This window comes from Tachypleus tridentatus, chromosome 13, assembly GCF_004210375.1.
Source record: "Tachypleus tridentatus isolate NWPU-2018 chromosome 13, ASM421037v1, whole genome shotgun sequence".
Taxonomy (NCBI): domain Eukaryota; kingdom Metazoa; phylum Arthropoda; class Merostomata; order Xiphosura; family Limulidae; genus Tachypleus; species Tachypleus tridentatus.
The window spans coordinates 106,798,514-106,819,356 of record NC_134837.1 but is presented as its reverse complement, the minus strand read 5'-3'; the positions used below and the strand labels follow the sequence as shown (position 1 = coordinate 106,819,356).

Genomic DNA, 20,843 nt, shown 5'->3' with positions numbered 1-20,843 from the left:
CATAAATAGCATTAAATCCAATTTTTACATCTAGTCTACAGCAGTAACAGAAAAAACTACAGTAATACAAGTTGTAAAGGGCTTTCTGTAGCACAATTGTAATTATCATAACTCGCCAGGAAGACTAACAGTTAAGTTCAAAAACCACTATTAGTCACCCAAAGTTGGCTTTTCCAATCCTGGTTTCAAGTTATTTGATGTTATGGGCATTTTCAGCAGGTAAAGTAATACAAGTTTTAAAAGATTTGTAGCAAAATTTTAATAATAACTCAAAAGGATGACTAGCAGGTAGTTCAAACAGCAGCATCAGTCACCTGAAGTTGGCCTCTCCAGCCCTGGTTTTGAGTTATTTGATGTTATATCCATTTTCTTATTTCAAATCAACTTTGGAACTAGTGGTAGAAGATGTGTGGGTTGTGAACTTAATCCAAGAGTCCGACTGGCTTTGACGTCTTACCCACTGAGTATGTGCACGGTCCTGCTCAAAAGCAATGCAGTGCGAGAGTGTGGGATACATATCAGCACTTGCCCAGAGAGGATGATGTCCATTAAAGTTCCCCAGAAATAAAAAGGGAGATGGTAAGTAATCAATGAGGGCGTAAAGGTCTGATTGATCATAGGTCTCTCCAGGTAACAGGTAGAGAGAACAAACAGTGATGGTACAACCAAAGGAAACACAAATGGCTATGACCTCCAAGGGTGTGTCAAGTGGTAAAAACAGGGTGGGCACATGCTGATCAGTCAACAGTGCCACCCCTCTATGCACTCGTCCATCACACAGTCTATCATTTCTTGCCAGTTTCAATTGGCTTGTATTGGCTGTGGTTTCACTAGATAGTAGATAAAGACAGTGGAAATCTCGTTAATCCATTCATGTGTGTCACTAATTAAATAACGAGGCATTTGGCTACCTTAAGAAGGTCATAGTTCCTTGTATCATGGTGGCCATTTTTATTTGTGTGTAGGTGAATTGAGTGGAGAACCCTTCTGTTTACAACCATGTCTTTTTTTCTTTATTGTCTTTATTCAAGGGAAATCTGTCGACCTAGGTCAATTGGGCAGGTCTTTGTTTTTGGAAGAGGATTCCAGCAACTAAGGGTGTGAATGAATGATTGTTGTGCATCTTGAGGTGGGAGAAGAAGATGTACCTGACAAAATGCCTGTACCCAGAACCAAAGGTAGTGGACCTTGGGGTTTGTTGGAATGTATGTTAGGGACAGAAGGGACAGAGATGGGTGTTGATGTTGATTCATCAACGTTTTTTAACCATGAAGGTCAAAAGACTTTTCATTTGGTTTGAGAACTATTCTTTTGGAGGCAGAGAGAGATCTGTCTGCACTCCCACTATAGTAGTGGAATGAAGTGCAGCAGCATAAGTCCAAGAGGAAGTGGTGGACAGCAACTTTCAAGCCTCAGAGTAAGTAATGTTTTAAGTTTTCTTCAAATGCTGCACCTCTTTTTCTTCCAACCATTTAAGGCAAGAACAAAAGTAGGATTGGTGAGAGCCATTACAGCTAATGCAATGAGGGTCCATTTCACACTTATAGGCATTGTGGTCCTTGCCACCACTACAAGCACACATAAAGGAACCATGATATGATGTCTTCAAGTGAGCAAACTGCTGAGAGGGTTTGGAATGTATGACCATACCTAGCAATTACAATAACCTACCTTGATGGTGGCAAGTAGATGCGATGATGTAAATGTCAGAATGAGGACACTGGTCAGCATCATAATTCCATCTTTGTGAGTGGAGATATGCCTCAGTGCAGAAACCCCTTGGGTGGAGAAACCAGCAAGAATCTCTGATTCGGGGATGTTCTTCAAATTCCTATCAACAATAACTCCTCATAACAAATTCAAAATAGCATGAGGCATAACCTTAATAGGTATATTCCCAACTGCCTTTGAATGCAAGAGGAGTTCACTATGTTGAGATGTGGATGTCTCCACCAATATATCACAAGGTCGAAGCTTTTTTACTGACTTTGGAGAGCCAACTAGTCCCTTTTGTCCCTTCTGAATGAAAAAGGGACACATCTGCCCTAAAGGTTTGTCTGAAAGAAAATGTAGTATAATAAAATGAGGTTCAGGTGTTACAGATGTTGAAGATTGCTGCTCAAAATATTCAAGTTGTAGTCATTTACCTATGGACTGTTTTTTCACTATTTTATTCAAGTTTTTATTTGGAGGAACCATGATAAAAAAAAGAATATTTCAGTACCCATTAACCCCATCCAACATGGAGCCCTATGAGGGGACACACTACAATGCCAAACAAGGACACTGCAGCAATGCCAAGGTTTCATGAGCACTATATCCAAACACCAGGATCAGGATACAATGTGCAGAATTCCTGTTGAGAACATCCAGTACTGGTACTTGGTTGACCCTAGCCCAAGTGGACCAGCAGATTGACCCTAGGGGGGCACCCATCTATAGGAATTCAAGGCCAAAGAGGTGTGTTAGGATTGGACCACTCAACCACCAGGATCCTCTTCCTCCCCTTCATGGGTTACCATGTATGGCAAACACGTGGATAGATATTTAGATCCCAGAGGAGGTAAAGTGAAAGAACAGAACCTTCCCTGGGAGGTCCCCTAACCACGTACAGGAATCCACACAGAAGGGTGTATCAGAAGTTAATAATACATTTAACATAGCTTATTCCTAGAGGTTTCTCAACCAACTGATCATTGTTTTACTGTGGACATATGATCTAGTAAGTAAGTAGTGATACATGCTTATTCATTAGTATCTCTCATTAATATATCCAAAACTCCAAAACAAAGTGTGTCATACTGGCTTGTAAATTCAAAGGGTCGTATGATATATGTAACATCCTTTCCTACCACAAGGAGATCACCTCCTGGCTTAGACTGGAGGGTACAGTTGTAACCACAGTAACTCCCAGTGCTGCTGATATCCTGAAGGTTTTTATTACTCTTTCTGACCTGCACCTATACAGTGGGTCTGAGGTTCATAGTGAGGATGAAAACATGAGTACTGTGGTTATATATATGACCTCAACTATCTCCTTTGCCATTTTACCTGCTCTGTCCACTCTCTCCAGCTGGTAGCATAGGATGCAGGATAGTTTTTCAACCATCATCAGTCAGAAAATTGCAGTCATAGACACCATTCAAACTTGGAAAAAAAAGGTGATGATCTACAAGTTCCCAATACTACTAGATAAAACACCCAAGTGAAGATGCTAAAGTTAATCCTCAAGGTAAAACACACCAACATGAAACAATGCAACTTCCCTGGTAAGCTTTCGAAATATTATTTAAACATTGTAAAAGGACTTATTGTAATTCTTAGTCACTAACCAAACTGGAGACAATTTCCAGATCACTACTAGTTGCATCCTGCCTTGCATTTTTGGACTCAATTATCAAACAGCTAAAAGCCTTAAATGGTCTCAGCACTAAACTAATCCACCATCAACTGCTTAGCAAAGAATGAAGAAGCCTTCACCTTGGCTGCAGCACTGAATCCATGCAGAAGCTAAAAAATCAAGTAGGTGCTTACCTAAGAAATCATAGCTTTGGCTTCATTAGAGCCAGGAATAATACATAAGTGTTCTCCACCTCTGAAAAAGGCAGACAAAGTTGTCCAGCTCATAGATTCAACATTCCACAGCTTCAGCTTCAAACAACTCCTACATCTCATTTCTGAAGATACACTAGACAGTAAAATATCCTTGAGGATGCAGACCCATTAATCTTCTGACAAGAATATTAAATCACTTTTTCCCAGCTTGCTCACTTGGCCAACAAATATTATGCAATATTCCCTTCACCTGGCTCAGTGAGTATATCTTTTTAATTGCTGGAAAGGACTTTGGATCTTTGAGATGTTAGGTATGAAGAGCTTATGCTCTTCAAATGCAATAGAAACACAGATTGTGTCCCCCATTTATTGGAACAAATAAAAAATTAGGCAATTATTTGTACTTCTACATGCAGTTACTGTTGGATTTTCTAGAAAAAATAGATATAAGTAAAAGTATGTGTGTTGATGCTTGTAAATTCTTAATGTAATTGTAACTGTTGCAACCTTATCTACACAGACAAACATATATATACATAATAGTGAAATGTCTGTCATGTTCTGTATCTTCTGAAATATTAATTGTAGGGATAAACTCTTCTGTCAAGAGTACATTGCAGAAAAATTATTCATTTTTTGCACTTCCTAAAATTCAATATCAACATCCACCCATCAGTCTTCATATGTGCTGATGGTGAATCTGAGAAAAAAAATTATTAAGAACAAAAAGTTTCTTTTGTGAAAGAATTTTACAAAAACATTGAACTTTCTCCATCAACTGAATGAAAGAAATATTTCAAAATGAAAGCATAAACAGAAAAATAGCATAAAGAAATATATTTGAATATAACTGACTTCCATAATATAAGAACAAAAACAGACTAAAAATTTTAGTTAAGGTCACAATCAAAATTAGCCTAATTTTATTTCAAAACTAATGAATATGTGTGTGTGCACGTGGGGGTGTACATAGAGGAGGGGTTAGTGTGTTCAGAAGCAGAAACTCAACTTGTAGGTCTGTGACAGATCAGAAAAGGAGAAACATGCTAATGTGTTTAATAAGTACTATATATACCAAACTCACCTTATTAAGAGCTGTACTTGTTGGAGTAACATGAAAGAGTCGAAATTGGGATCGAACACTAATAATCTTCTCTCCCTAAAACATATAATATCACAAATTAAAACCAAGGACAGAACTTGTTATATAATGTTAGCAGATTCTATCGTAAAGTTAACATTCAATAATTTATTTAGCTTAAAGAAAAAAAGCTCCATTTCTTTAGTTTCACATTAATCAACAGCACTCTGTTATCTTACTTCTCATTAGCCTTAGCTACACAATTCTTCAATATTTTTCCATATTCTTAGTTGCACACTGTTTTTTAACAATGATCCACTATATTTTTAGTTAAGCTGTAATCTGCTCAATAATAATTCCTTATATTGTGAATTAAGATTCCAAAAACAGAAAAACACCTAACTAGTTCAATTTAACGTTTGAGATATTTTATTCATTATAACTAAAACAGTCACACATACAGTTTTCCTTAAAATATATTTTTCATAATCATAATACATAAGATTAATGACACATTGTAAAAATGCCTTGAACATACTAATGCAATGATATGTTGTCACAGATATGGGCCATGAACACTAGTGTGAAATTTGATTTTTCATACTATCCATTTATCACACAATAACTGTGATTCTTCTGTTGTGTAACTGTGCTACACGAATGCTTAAAAACTTATCTTTTCATCAGGTTTTCAAGTTGTGAAAAAAATAGTAGTTTGATTTTATGAGCACTTTCCAATGTTTAGTTTTTATATTTAAAACTACACATACTACATTTCATTATATCTTAAATAGTAAGCTGATGATTAAATAATTACGTTTTATGTCATCCACATCCATTTTGATAACTCAATGTCACATTCATAAGCGCAATGTATTCAACACTATTATATAAAAATTGGTTACACTACAGAGCAATCAATAATTATAATTTTTATAATTATATGGAAGTACACAAGCATATAGTACTCTATCACTTACGAGTGTAAATTGTACAAGCTTTATTTTTAAAAACAAAGGCACATAATTACAACTGAAAATGTAAGGCTTTTTTTCTAAAGTAATAAAAAATATAACGTGTACTTTCGGAGATTGATTATTATTTTCTGGAATTAATAAATAATCTAGTCGCAGCTGAATTACTCAACAGTAACGTTTTATACTAAATTTATATTAATCCAATATGTTGCGAACGCCTGATGTGAAAGACCTCGGGCTTATGACAAAGCACGTGCCACGATAAAGTGAAACGTGTAATCTATAAATAACAAACCATTATTTAACATTATGAATTACCCAAGGCCACTTCGTTTTCTTTATTTATTTTGCCTCATAAAGCTTCTATATAAACATTTTAATTTTACTTAAATTATACACTACATATTATTACATTTTATTCAAACTGTTGTATATTCGAACAATTAATTCAAACAATACTCTTACCCGGCAAAATACTACACGACTTACTAACGCCATCTTACAAAAAAAAAGTAAAGCGCATGCGTACAACAAACTTACTTGGAAACTCCGAAATTCAGCATGTAGTAAGTCTCTTGCTGAATGATAGATTGTAAAATCAATGTTCACAAAAATAAAACATCTTAAATTTTCTCATGAAATTATAATAGTAAGATTCAAATTGAACTACTTCAAAAGATAGTGATAGGTGTACAAACAACCACCGCCAAAATTACTGAAAAACAAAAGAAATAACATACTGGTTTTCTTATTGCTGTGTTTTTAATATAAAATAAGAGTTATCGTATCAACGGTGATACTTTTTTTCAAAATAACTATCAATTAATACTAGGAGGTTTATTTAAATGTCGAGATATTCCGCTGAGACAACAGTAATTCTACCGATTTGCAACGCTAAAATCAGCGGTTTGATTCCCCTTGGTGGATACAGCACATGGCCAGATGTGGTTTTGCTATAAGAAAGCACTTAAACGTAGAGCAAATATTATACTTCAAAAGTATAAAAATTGTTTCTTGATAGTGATAAAGAGCGTTTGTTTGTGGCCCGGCATGGCCAGGTGGTTAAAGTACTCGACTCTTAATCCGAGGGTCGCGGGTTCGAATTCCCATCACACAAAACATACTCGCCCTTTCAGCCGTGAAAGCGTTATAATGTGACGGTCAATCTCACTATTCTTTAGTAAAAGAGTAGCCCAAGAGTTGGCAGTGGGTGGTGATGACTAGCTGCCTTCCCTCTAGTCTTATACTGCTGAAGATGACCTAGGAAGGTCGAAACGTGTTTTCTCCTTATCAGTAACAGTGTTAATACCCATAACAGCCGTTGTGAGATACATCTGCCTTCCCTCTAGTCTTACACTGATAAATTAGGGACGGCTACCGCAAATAGTCCTCGTGTAGCTTTGCGCAAAATTCAAAGCAAACCAAACTCTTTGACCAACATATGGAAAATGTCAAAAATGGATTACCTGTAAGAATCATATGATATATGTATGTGTATGTTCGTGATAAAATTAGTAAATGTAAAAACTAAAACACATTTAGTCATCGTATAATATTAGTTTTCAGCAGTCCGGATACATGTTGTAATCAATATAGTCCTCCGAAAGGAACAGATGGTACCATATATATATATATATATATATATTATTAATTCCAAATAATGTTTATGAGCAAATCTTTAATAGGAAGACACTTTATTAAAAGAAAAATATGAATTAATCAAATCAGTTTTCAATTAACGTTTTTATTTATTTTCATCTCACCTAGCTGGAATTTTTTCTTGATTTTGTAGTAGCTGTAAGCCAGTCTTTTAATTCAACAGCAAATTATAATAGCTAGAAACGTTGTTATTTTCATTTACCATATTAGCACAGCAACAAAACTAGAAATTTTGATATTTTTCGATGACTGAAAAAAAACAAAGTAAAATATGTGACTTATGTTAATTTGTATTTTGATAGAAATATTATTTGAGAATGAAATAACTTTAAGTATAAGGAGTACAGTTTTTATTGTAATATATTTTTTACATTAGATTTTTATTTTTTTGTCATTATTCTAAAACGGTTCGAGAGAAAATAACATCTTTTCTGGTACTCATTTAATACAAACACAGAATGATCTGGTCTTCTTCATCTATTATTGCCTGTTTAAAATTTTCGTATTGTTGAATTAAACAGTGTAGATGGTAATCTGTCAGAATGTTATAAAAACAGGTAAATTAACGAAGGGAAAAATGTTGATAAATTAGTTGTTTGTATGAGTTTGAACAACAGCATATAATAATATGTATTTATATTTGCTTTTAGTAATATAGGAATTCAAAAAGCAAGATGTTTTGTTTATTTGGTTTCAACCGTTGAAGTTTGCTTCGTCTCTTTGTTCTCTATGGCAAATAGTGTCCATTCAGCCAAAAGGGATGTTACGATATATTCCTCTTAGGTGTTAAAACAGTTAATGTGTACACATGTTATAACTACTGATGTATCTATGGCTACAAAAGCTTTCTGTAACTACAAAATCCAGTTTCAGAATTTATTTGACCGGTTCAACAACATCAACCATCAAGAAATCAATGGACTGTGAAGAAAAGATAACATTCAAGGCATATCTTGTTTGGTGTGAAATAATTTCCAGGGTGGAATAGTGAACAACTAGATATTTATCTTGCTGCTCATTTAAAATAACAAGCTATAATGATATTACGTAACCTTCCAGCTGAGGGAAATGACAAACTATTAAACACTGGTAGCAGCCTTATACAGTAGGTTTTAAGTGATAACTAGAAGTAAGTATCCAAAGCGGAGTCCTGAAGCAATGTATGGAGAAAATGAAAGACCTGAAATAGCGGAAGATTGGAAAATGTTCTCCATTTGTATTATCTAGATGTTCTAAATTACGTAATGGATTCTATAGTACATTATCAATATAGATGATATAATAGATGAGTGTATGAGAATTAAACTGGAACAAAGTAGGACTGTATGTTTAAAGGAAGTGTTCCAGTTGTTGATGGCACTTGAATCAATAAGTTGCGCATAAACAATTAAAGGCGCCATCTACAAGTTACTGCACTATCAGATCAAATAGTATTGAAACATTAGTTCCACCTGTCAACAGTCTAGAAAAAATGAAATGTTTAATCAGACAATTATTTGCACATAATGTAGGAAATAAGCAAGAAGGCATTAAGTTTTTCAAGTGTAATTGGCCAGGAACTGTTGACAAAAGTATGTTGGGAATTAAAAATCTTCCAAAGGTTGTCAAAAATTGGAACTGTTGTAAATGTAAGAGCCGTGGCCATTAAAACTAAAAGTGTGAATACTCAACAACTGTTTATCAGTCAAGGAAAACACATTAAGAATGAGTCTCGTTTTTTGACCAGATCAAAGGACAACAAAAGGAGCTAATCAAATGTAAGAAACAACACAAAAAAAATGAATTAGCTGGACTTACAGGTCAAAGTTCAGTTGAAAATAGTTTATCTGCCTAGAATACGATAATAAGCTAATTACTTAATGAAACTATTTCACGAGTCAAAGAGTATATTGATGGGAAGACCTAAGTATGATGAGTAACACTGGTTCTATATATACAATGTTTCAACCCGATATGACAATGGAGCATTGTAAGTTGCCTCCAGAGATGAAAATAAAAAGATTGATGCTAACAACAAGTGGACAATTTCTAGCAAGAGTAAAGTTGGAAGTTGTCCTTCGGGTAAAGTTTCTTTATATCTCATTATGTGTGGGTAATTTACATCAAACAAGAGTACATATTGGGAATTAAACACATGTGGAGAAATGGATGCGAGTTTAGATTCAACTAGGTTCACAGTCTATGACTAGGAAATCCCTATGCACTTTATACAGTGCTAAAATTTTGGGGTTGATTACCAGTAGTAGTCTTTAATTTGACCCCAACAATAGAATAAAATAAAAAGTAAAGTTTTACCATCATATACAAGATATGTGAAACATTAATGTGATATAATGACATGACTGCATGATGTACATAAGAAAAGCTAACTTAACATTTTCAGAGGAAATATGTTTTTTGTTTTGTTTTTGAAATTCGCACAAAGCTACTCGAGGGCTATCTGTGCTAGCCGTTCCTAATTTAGCAGTGTAAGACTAGAGGGAAGACAGCTAGTCATCACCACCCACCGCCAACTCTTGGGCTACTCTTTTACCAACGAATAGTGGGACTGACCGTCACATTATAACGCCCCCACGGCTGAAAGGGCGAGCATATTTGGCGCCACCGGGATGCGAACCCGCGACCCTCAGATTACGAGTCGCATGCCTTAACACTCATAGGAATTATATAGTCGAGATTTTGTTAAATATACAAAATGGCGTACGTATGGGCCTAGCTATTTCACAATTATCAAGGTAGATGTGGGCAGATGCAGTTTTGAACAGCATGGGACTAGTGATTTATTTTACAGACGATAGATTTATTTATTTTTAAATGGCTTTATTATATTATTAACTTCGAAGGCGTTTAAAATAAAATGAACCAAGTCTCCTTTTTAGTTATTCTGCTTTAATAAACTGGACGGCAGGTTTGTACACAAAATCGAATCCACTTTCTCCAATGTCACAAATAAAGCAGAACAACTTGCTCTCCAATATTTCTTTATAGGACAGAATTAACTCAATTATACCAGAAAATCCTTTATACCTAGACGACGTTTTAGTCCAATACATTTTTCAGAAAGACAAAAAATGTTTTTTGTTGCCATAATTCATTTTAGTGAAATACAAAATGTGTCTCAATATATTACATTTCTTTTAATTTTTTGTTTGTTTGCTCATGAAAAAAACATGAAACGAACTATGAAATTTAAACATGCATTATGTTTAAATATGCAGTCAACAAATATTAAGACTTATAAGCATACCAGAAGGGTGTAGCTTCTGCCACATCACGGTTCTGTGGTTACTGTTGTTTCTGATATAGCAGTTTGTATGGTTACAAAACAAGCCTAAAAGTTTTAAATTATGATACAGCACGTTTCTATGGTTACAGGAAGATTCTGGAGCATTTAAAGAAACTTTATAGTATTTCATATCTCTATCCCTGAAATAACTTCAAATCAGGATTATATAAAGCGTAAATTTATAGATTTCTCTTGAATTCTTTGAATATCTTCACTCTAAATCCACTGTAAAAAGCATCCAGAAAATAACAACTTATGTATCATATAAAATAACAGAAACAATGGAAGCTAAAATGATCGATGATGTTGAATACGATGGTTTCTTTGTTAAAGGTGTCCTTACCTTTAATTTGAATTTATGTTAGAAGAACCACCCACGTTTCTTATTTTAATAACCAACATTTACTGAAACGTCATCAGATATAAAAATCATATAGGTAGCATATATATAGCAAATCATATATGTAGCATTCTTTTTCCATTTAAAAGGTAAAACACATTTGTAAATGATTTGTATTTTGTGTATGGAAAACTGTTTCTCGTTGAGATTTATTAAGTTTCGTGGAAATTTGTTTTTCTTACTTTATTTGAGTTTTGTGACTGAAGTATATTCATTTCCGTATTAGTAATATTTCTACAATTGTCTAACAAGAACTTCTTGTAATGCAAACAAAACGGTAGGAAAAATGCATAAATTCTGATCTGACACAACGAACAGTTGGATTGACTGCCAAATTATAACGCCCACACAGCTGAAAGGGCGAGCATGCTTGGTGCGACGGGGATTCGAACCCGCGACCCTCAGATTACGAGTCGAGCCGGACCGCGAAACAAATCATTCTTCTGCTTCATTTTAAAAGATTTAAGTAAATGTTTACGGTTTTCTAAGGGAACAAAATAAATTAGAAACTTTATATGCTTGATAAAAGGTTTAAATAGTTGTTCTTATATTCATTTTATTTTAGAAAGACTGCTGATACCCGGCATGGCCAGGTGGTTAAGGTCGTAGGCTTGAATCTCCGTCACACCAAACATGCTTGGCCTTTCAGCCGTGAAAACGTTATAAGTGACGGTCAATTCCACTATTCGTTGGTGAAAGAGTAGTCCAAAAGTTAGCGGTGGGTGGTAATGGCTGGCTGCCTTTCCTTTAGTCTTACACTGATAAATTAGGGACAGCTAGCGCAGATAGCCCTCATGTAGCTTTACGAGAAATTCCCAATACTACTTGTATTGATTCCCACATCTGATTAAGAAGAAACTTGTACTCTTATTCACTAAGATGATTATTGTTATTGTTTCTGAGCTATTAGTTAAAATTTATATTATTGTTTTGTATGAATAGTAAAGTTTCAGTGTAACACAAAGTGTATTAGTTAAACTAGTAATGGCGCAGGGTCCACTCTTCAGACTCCAAAGCTATCCCTCGGTGGACTTAGCAGATAGCCTGATGTGGCTTTCTGTAAGAAAACACACACACACCAAAGCTATCCATAGTTGTTTAATAATTAATGTATTTTAAAATCTACTTCTACTAGAAAACTGACTATAAACTAAACCCGTAATAATTAAAAAACTGGTTATTTCAAAAACTTTAAAACATAGTACAATTTTATTATAATACTCTATATGGGAGAGATTTGCGATATCACGTGTTCTGTAACAAAACAGAAAGATTGTTTGTTTTTAAATTTCGCACAAAGCTACTCGAGAGCTATCTGTGCTAGCCGTCCCTAACTTAGCAGTGTAAGACTAGAGGGAAGGCAGCTACTCATCACCACCAACCGCCAACTCTTGAGCTACTCTTTTACCAACGAATAGTAGGATTGACCGTCACATTATAACGAGACCACGGCTGGTGCCTAGGGCGGAAATGTCTAAATTAGTACCCTCAGTATATTTCGTGGCCATGTGGTAGTATACTAGGCTTAGCACGTTATTTTAAGTTCAAATTGTAGAAAAATCAACCGCCAACTCTTGAGCTACTCTTTTACCAACGAATAGTAGGATTGACCGTCACATTATAACGCCCCCACGGCTGGGAGGGCGAGCATGTTGGCGCGACGGGGATGCGAACCCGCGACCCTCGGATTACGAGTCGCACGCCTTAACGCGCTTGGCCATGCCGGGCCCCAAACAGAAAGAATAATGTATCAAAATCATGAGAGATAGAAAAATAATAAATGTGATTTTTTTTCATGCTGTTGCCGTTTATAGAAAACAAAAAGCAGAATAAGGTGGCGTTGTGAGATGATTAAAACGTACGTTCTCTATTTACGCAGTGAGCAGAGTACCAGAGGCTTCAGAGATCGGGAAAAAATCCAAAATTTTATTTCTAAAATATAATACCTTCTCAGGTGTTTCCACTTGTCTTGTTGTCTGATGATACTGGTATATGTAATTGCCTTTTTTCTTTAATAATTTCTTATTCATTTAGAGACCAATGTATGTAATTTTTGTGCCTAGGATGATATATTATAACAAATGTCTAAATTAGTACCCTCAGTATATTTCGTGGCCATGTGGTAGTATACTAGGCTTAGCACGTTATTTTAAGTTCAAATTGTAGAAAAATCATCCGTTTTCGACTCTTTTGTTGTTCAAAAATGAGTAAGATAAACACTACTCAATGACACATAAAGAAAAATACAATGTTTTAGTTATAAAATTTTATTTTTGCAGGGAAGAACAGTACAACGAATAAATAGAGTCGAGTTGCACATTGAATATTACATTTCGATTAAGGTAAACAACTGGAAAGAAAATCTTATATTTTTTCTTAAATAAATTGTTAAAGAAATTATGACAAAAGCTCACTTTGAAAGTATAAAGTTTGAAGATGACCTGTTGAACCGTTGTACATTTGTCACTATATTAAGTTAGTAACAAAGTGTTATTTATCCATTCAAACTTTATAACTCCAAAGAAATAAACCAGCATTTAATTTACTTAGACTCTTAGGAGAAAATATCGTCTGTTAATGTCTAGATTTTCTATATTACGATAAAACGGTCAGGTAGCTTGTAATGATTCGTAATGTTTATAAAGTGTTAGTTAATTTCCAGTACGTATATAATAGTATAAATTAGTAATGGCGTAAGGTCAACTCTACAGACTAAAGCTATCCATGGTTGTTTAATAATTATGTGTTTTAAAAACAGCAGTTATTTCAACAAAACCTGGTAGATAGTTTTGATATTATTAATTAATCCATCTATATTAAATGGTATTATAGTGTCATAACTTGAATTTACATTAACAAGTATTTCACTGAAGGTCAATAGTTAGATCAATATTAGAAATAGAAATGTTTGTACAATAAAATACCCTAGCTAAAATAAAGAGAACTATTTTCATACTCGAAAGATAGAATACAATGTAATCAGAGGTTTCACAAAATTTGCAGTTAGTTCAACATAAGATAAATTACCATTTAAATGCCCAAAATAACCCTCAAAAGTTATTTATTTTGAATATGACGTACAAAACAACAAACACTTAAAAACTATTTTTATAATTAGGATTACTTAACTAAGTTATGATTTACTGTTTTTTGCGTATTAACTAACCCTAAGTACTAAGTAAAGAAGAAAAACTGAAGAAAAAATCACTTATTGAAGTTGATACAGTAACGGTTTTAAAATTAGCTAAGCAAGAATGAACTGTTTTAAACAAGTAGCACAGTCTAAGATTGTGTTTTAAATAGGTAGCACACCTTTAGTACTTTGTAAATTACAAATCGTTACTCCACAAACAAAGCTTATATTTCGAAAAACTCTTTGGGTATCGGCTTTCTTTTATGATTCATATAAATTTAATTCTGTATAACTTCTTAGCATTCTAGAAGTACTCTATATTTATATATATATGCTTATTTCTTGTCTTAGATTTTAGTAGATTAAAAAAAAAGAGTTAAAATAAGTAGTACTGGTATTTTTAATCTGAACTGTAGCCGTTTTCAATTTTGAAACACTTACCAAAGGTGATTAAAGCAATTACTTTTCTTTAACCCAGTATTTTTCAACTTCTATAACATGCTCAACTTTTGAAAAAAATTATTGGAAAGAATTTCATAAAGTTAATTAACATTTGTCTTGAGACAAAATTACAAAGCATTGTGACCTGTAGAATTTTGCAGTGTTGTCTTAAATTGATTTTTTAAATATTTGTATTTTACTAACACCGTGAATGAATTTGCGTGAAATAGTTTCATCAAACTGTACCTCAGTAATATATTTTACTTTTTGTGTTATTTTTTGTTATTAATAAAAAATCAAAATATTTCACATCTCAATAACTGTTGTTTTCAAGCGCTTAAACATTTTCTCAGACTCACTCAGTCTTCGAGTTAGCATTATGTTTTAAATATTTAAATAGATTTCACAATAATATTCGAACATACACTGAAGCAAATTTTGCATTTTTTCAAGAGATTGACTAAAACCTATAATTGTCCGTATTCTTTACATTTTGATTTTATTTCAACTAAAAGGGATATCTGGTTGGTGGTGACTAGATACTCACATATTTTACCAGAATATGTAATTGGAGGCGCTATACTACACGTGGTGGTATGTGAGGTAAGACGGCCACCTGTTTTAAAACAACCACTTTTGAGTTTTACCAGGTAAAATATGCCGCCATATTGTGTAAACTGTATGTAACTATTATTTATGTGTCCCCGTGCACACTGGCACACTAGCGTGAATCAGAATGATCAAAATGCAGCATTGAGTGTTAGCTTTTGAACGATTTTGATTTGAAATAAGAACTATTTTTTTTTGCGTCTACAGAGTAGATATTTCAATGAATTTCATCTCACTGATTTCAAATAATGAGGAATTATAAACAGTCAAATATGCCGTGAAAGAAATACAGTTCAAGATCGCTAAGTTTTATATAACGCCCGATTGCTTTACTCTTAAGTGGCATAAGGCAAAATGACCACCATTCCACTTTGTGGAACCATCTTACGTCACACTGAAGAAATGTATATCGGTTATAGGATTGAGACGCAATGTGCTTCATTGCTCAACCCACGTTTTTGAGATATTGTTCTAAATAATGTGCAACTAATGCTTTTCGTAAATATAAAATCAGGACTACAGTTCATTTGGGAGTATTGTAATTTAACATTAAATTATCATACGAAACTGTTTTTTTTTTTTTGTATAAGTTATTTTTCTGGGCTTGAATGACATATGTTATTATATATATATACTGCTTTAAGTTTGTTCAACAAAATGTCTCAATGGGCACGTTTAGCAGAAATGATAAATTTTAATGAACTCATCTAATAAGTTTCTTCTTTCAATGTGTGTGGTTTTCAACTTAGTTTGAAGGATTTGATGGTTTATAAGTATTGTATCGAAACTTTACATACAATGCAAAGTAGCAGTCTTTATCAATGCTGTCAGCAAGGGAAAAATGAAACATTTAAATTGAATTCGGTAATTAAAAGACGTTAAATGCATATTTTATTATACAAATACCGTGGAAACATCAAGAATAATTAACCGTTTGGTGACAATGTGCGAAGTGAGTTGAAGTTTTTATTAAAGCTATTCAAAAGTGCATGTTGATTAATTAACAAAAGCTTTTCAAAATTATCATTCTTTGTGGAATATCTATACAGATACACATTTCTAAAGAAAACACTGACATGAAAGTTACACGATACAATTAATTCTCAAACGCTTATTTGATAAACGTATATTGAAATTACAAAGATCAGATAACAACAATGGGTTATTATTCTAGACTAAGAAGATTAAGTTTGTCAGAGAAGACGATAAAATTTACAGAACACAAAACTGAAAACCAAAGAAAACTTAAATAGCATGTGCAATGGTTATGATAAATGAGCAAAAAATTAAAATTACACGTTACTAAAGCTTCTAACAGTGTTTCATTGAGAAATATATATTGCTAAAATTAAAATAGTAATTCATGTAAATCTTTAAAAAAACTCTTGGTAAAATAGTGCATTTGTGCCTTGTAGAAATATAACATGCATAGAGAATCGCTATCTTTCACTTCTCAGCTAATTATAGCATCCGACGTCGGAGATAACCACAAGTCTGAATCATATTTGTTATTCTTACCTTTTTTATTGACAAGAACGATTTAGTACCATCAAATAGTATCACATTTTAAAAGGCTTCAATTCTGGACTTTAGGATGGCTCAGATCCAACAGGCGCCTATAGTTAGTTTACTGACAGGTAACTCAAACGACACTCCGAAACGTTCTATTTCTCAACGCTAACTTGAATTAAAATGTATAGTATAAGTGTTTCAAAACTTGATTTTCTTTTCTTCGTTCACGATCAAAACCTGGGTTTCAGGAATGCTGTTGAGGCTTGTCGGAGTCAAGCTACTGCTCTGGTTGCTCTGAGTGGTGACACCACTTTCCTCTTCTGGTGACAGAGGTGGCCTCTGTACTGGTAGTGATTCAAATTCTGTTGATTGATCACCAGGTGGTGTAGGTTCGGCAGACACAGCCATGTTGCAGAGGGAGTCTTTTGAAGCACTCGCCATATTAGGTCGTTTGACATGCGTTCCCTGTTGGTCAGAGACAAACACCTTCACAAAACAAAGCAGGGCACCCATTCCGATGAACACCAGGCCTATTGTTTGAACAGAGCTTACTCCAGCGCCAACTCCCATGAAAACTAGGATTATCCCTGCTACTAACAATACGGTCCCGACATAGATAAGTAATCTCAGTTTTTGTTGGTTGTTTTCACACACATTACCTCGAGACTTTCGGTACTTCATATCGAAATGGTTTCCTGCCAAACTGGATACAGTGCTAATGCTTTGCGTACGTGAACGTTTGGTGAACCGACGTCCCCGGGGCGAGGAGGCAACACTGCTGTGAGAACTCATGGCTTTGATTTTCTTCCTCTCCCGACGAACAGCAACAGCTGGCATAGCAGAGATCATCTTGAAACTTTGCTAATTTGAAAGAGATAAACAACAATGGTTTAGATTTTTAAACAAGAAAGTTACACCTTATGAATATTATTTGAAAACCCTGAGATAATTTTTCAGCTTAAGGGCTAGTCCATGACGTAGTGTGCATACCAGCTAAAAATACGAAAGCATTTCGAACTATAGTTTTAAAGGTTGCTTTTAAAGTAAACTTGTTATGTGTAAGGACACAAACAACAAAGTATCAGTCCTTTATAAATAACTCAGATATATAACAAATATAGTAAAAACAAAAACTTACGAAAATTACTCGTTTAAACAGAAATGTATTCGATGACACAACAAATTCATTCTCTTTCTTACGATACAGGAGGGGAAAACAATGTTAATGTTTTTTAGAATCTACGTATTCTATCTAAACGATTAACGATGTTGCTTGAACGTTTAGAATAGAAACATTAAGAGCAATCCTGTTTTCTACGAGAGCTATGTCCTGTCCCAAGCAATCCACAAGGCCTTTCACATTTGGAATAGAATAATTATAATTATTTGTCATATGGCTGAAAATATCGCTAACGGCGATAGTATATCTAACTGATGAAATAATGTATTTTAATATTCATAAGTGACAACCTAATTAAAGTATACTTAATTTTTTTCTACTGCTTGCATCTTGTTGTAAACCATTGTAATATATTTTACATGACATTTGGTATGACATAAATTGTAATAAAGTCATATTTATGTTTCTGAGGCACATTTCAAATTTTCATTCCATGCTTCTATTTTGTCAAACAAACATATTTATACCATCTATAACGACTGATTACTTGATAACATTCCAAAATATAGAAATAACGAAATGTTTAAACTACCGACTAACCAAAAATTCATAAACATGTTTTACAAGTATAATTTAATTCCAAGTGAGATAGAGTGTAAAATACATTATAATTAGGATTCAATTTCCAAAACATGGTTTGTTCACACACAGATCAGCATTACATTAGTAAGATAATAACGAACACTAAACAATTTGTTAACACTAAAAATAAAAATCGAATGGACTCTGTATTATACGTCTGTATGTTTTAGAATTTCGCACAATGCTACCTAAAATCCATGTATGAATAATAGTCTCTAATTATGAATTAAAAGATTGGAGGAAGGCAGCTAGTCAACAGTATACATCAGTAACTTTTCAGTTACACTTTTCCCTGATTAAATACTTGTTTGTTTGTTGTTTTTTTTTGCAGTAACAGGACGAAACTTTGGATTCACAATTTATTACGTCACCCCATCCCTGATGAAATACGGACATATAGCTCAAACGAGTATCTGAATATAAATCTGTATTAATACCCGATTAAAGGTAATTCTACATACAGTCCACAAATACCACTATGCATGAAAAACTACACATAAACTATGTACTGAAACGCTACAGTCTAAAGTTAATTATATATTTATTGTTAAAAGTCCAATTTGTCATCAAAGAAAGTTTTCTCCCGTTGTATCAATGCTATAAGCTAATGAAGAAGCTGTGTACTTCGTTTGACCACACTCGCCCTGCAGCGTTAACACTAGATTAATAATACACTATTTTGTTTTCTTATGTCTACCAGGTAAACGTGTGTGAGACAAAGATTTAAACGCATTTTATGTTACTGACGTTTTAGTTACGTATTCAATTTCAGTTCAAGGTTAGACCATTACACTGATTGTAATGTGTTTACTGGAAGAAATACCATTACCATCAACTTAACATTTTTAGAAGAACTGACTAGCTTTGCAAAAGACAACATTACAATATTTGGGAGCCTATAAGATCGGTTCCCAGCCTTACATTCAACATCCTCTTTTCTCTCCGTTCATGTATATTAATTATACATATACAGTTGATAAACAGAAACCCCCTCATATATCTATATCGTATAATGAGATTATAAGCCTAAAATCGTTAAAAAAACACACGTTTCAATCGTTCCAATATTTTAAGATTAATATGTCTCGGAAAACATTTATATTCTTGATAAATAACACTACTTTTTATGAAAAAATATTTTTTTGTTTTCTATGTTTCGAAGTATCAAAGGTTGTGTATAATTTATGAAACATGTAAGCCTGAGTGAAGACAATGTAGCAATAATAATTTTTCTCTTATACCTCAGTCGCGTGCGGATTTGAGAGGGTGCACGTGCACGCGTGATTTTTTTACGTCTTGTATAATATACAATGGCTATTTTCTGCCTTATGTTCTACTAAGTAAAATCAGCCTGAGATCTTCCCTTCTGTTATCGTCAAAAGTGCGATCACGTTGTAGCTACACTAACAGGAAATTACACGTTTCGAGAACTTCTCACCTTTACTTGTAAAGATACATCAGAGAAGCCTGAACGAGCTTTATTTATCACGTGATGTGTTGTATTACTCAAATATATGGCGTTCATAAAAGAAACCTTATTTTTAGGTTGAGTCATAAACAAAAGTTATCAAACGGATATCTGATAAATATTTAGTGATGACGACTTCAGTTTGTCAAGCACGTGAAAATACCATCACTGAACACTTCATATCAAAAACTTCATCAGTGAAAACTTCGTGTCAGAAAATCTGAAAAAGCAGACACAACACATCCCATTGTGAAGCCTTTTACTCAACAACAAAGCTGTTAATTACAAAAATTGCGCACCACTTACCTCTTTACATTCTTTTGTAAGTCTTACGCTTTATCTAATTATATAATTGCTTCTAAACCCTTTCTTTCTCCAGTTACTAAAGTATATTATTTAGTTAAGTAAAAAGTGCTTCAAATGATATACACAAACCTTTTACAGTCCTGTAACTTTTTATAGCTTCAAAACTCTTTAACAAGTTATTGATATTTTATTTAAGTAAGTGTATAAGTGTTTGTAAATTATATTTGAATAGTTACACCATAAAATGTAATGTGAGGCAGTTTGAAAATAACTAGTATATTTGAACAGCTGCATGCTTTTCAAGTGCTAGAGATTTTCTGAAAAAAAAAAATCATTCATTACATTTATAGATAAACTTTTCAGAATTTAATACTGACGTTTTAATATTGTTTCTGTAAAAAATATTTATTTGGTACTCGTATATGTTGTTCATGTAAAAGCACTGAATACCATTTTTTCCCTCCAAAAACGTAAAACAGATCTATTGGTAATTTGTATCATCACTAGGTAGGTTTGTTTGTTTATTCCCGATCTTTGATATAGCTACACAAGGGCTATCTGAGTATAATCATCCTTACGTTTTAGTTGGTAGACTAGAGTGAAAAAGTTAATTAACAGTACCCTGCCTATAATGGCACATCAGACGTACAATGC

The 20,843-nt window shown here is 33.6% G+C and overlaps 1 protein-coding gene and 1 pseudogene across 2 annotated transcripts in view; both read right to left on the bottom strand.

The window, feature by feature from the left end:
* The window catches only part of LOC143236058 (aconitate hydratase, mitochondrial-like), a 59,376-nt pseudogene extending 53,246 nt beyond the window's left edge, over positions 1 to 6,130 (bottom strand). The window contains exons 1-2 of the transcript XR_013019435.1: positions 6,079 to 6,130; positions 4,640 to 4,714 (exon numbers count right to left, since the gene is read on the bottom strand). The product of XR_013019435.1 is annotated as an aconitate hydratase, mitochondrial-like (transcript). The remainder of the gene's footprint in view (positions 1 to 4,639; positions 4,715 to 6,078) is intronic.
* A 7,109-nt stretch (positions 6,131 to 13,239) lies between these two features.
* LOC143239237 (uncharacterized) overlaps positions 13,240 to 20,843 on the bottom strand; it is a 38,416-nt gene continuing 30,812 nt past the window's right edge. Inside the window, exon 2 of the mRNA XM_076480146.1 lies at positions 13,240 to 17,514. Coding sequence (XP_076336261.1) covers positions 16,852 to 17,502 — 651 coding nt within the window. The 5' untranslated portion in view covers positions 17,503 to 17,514 and the 3' untranslated portion in view covers positions 13,240 to 16,851. The remainder of the gene's footprint in view (positions 17,515 to 20,843) is intronic.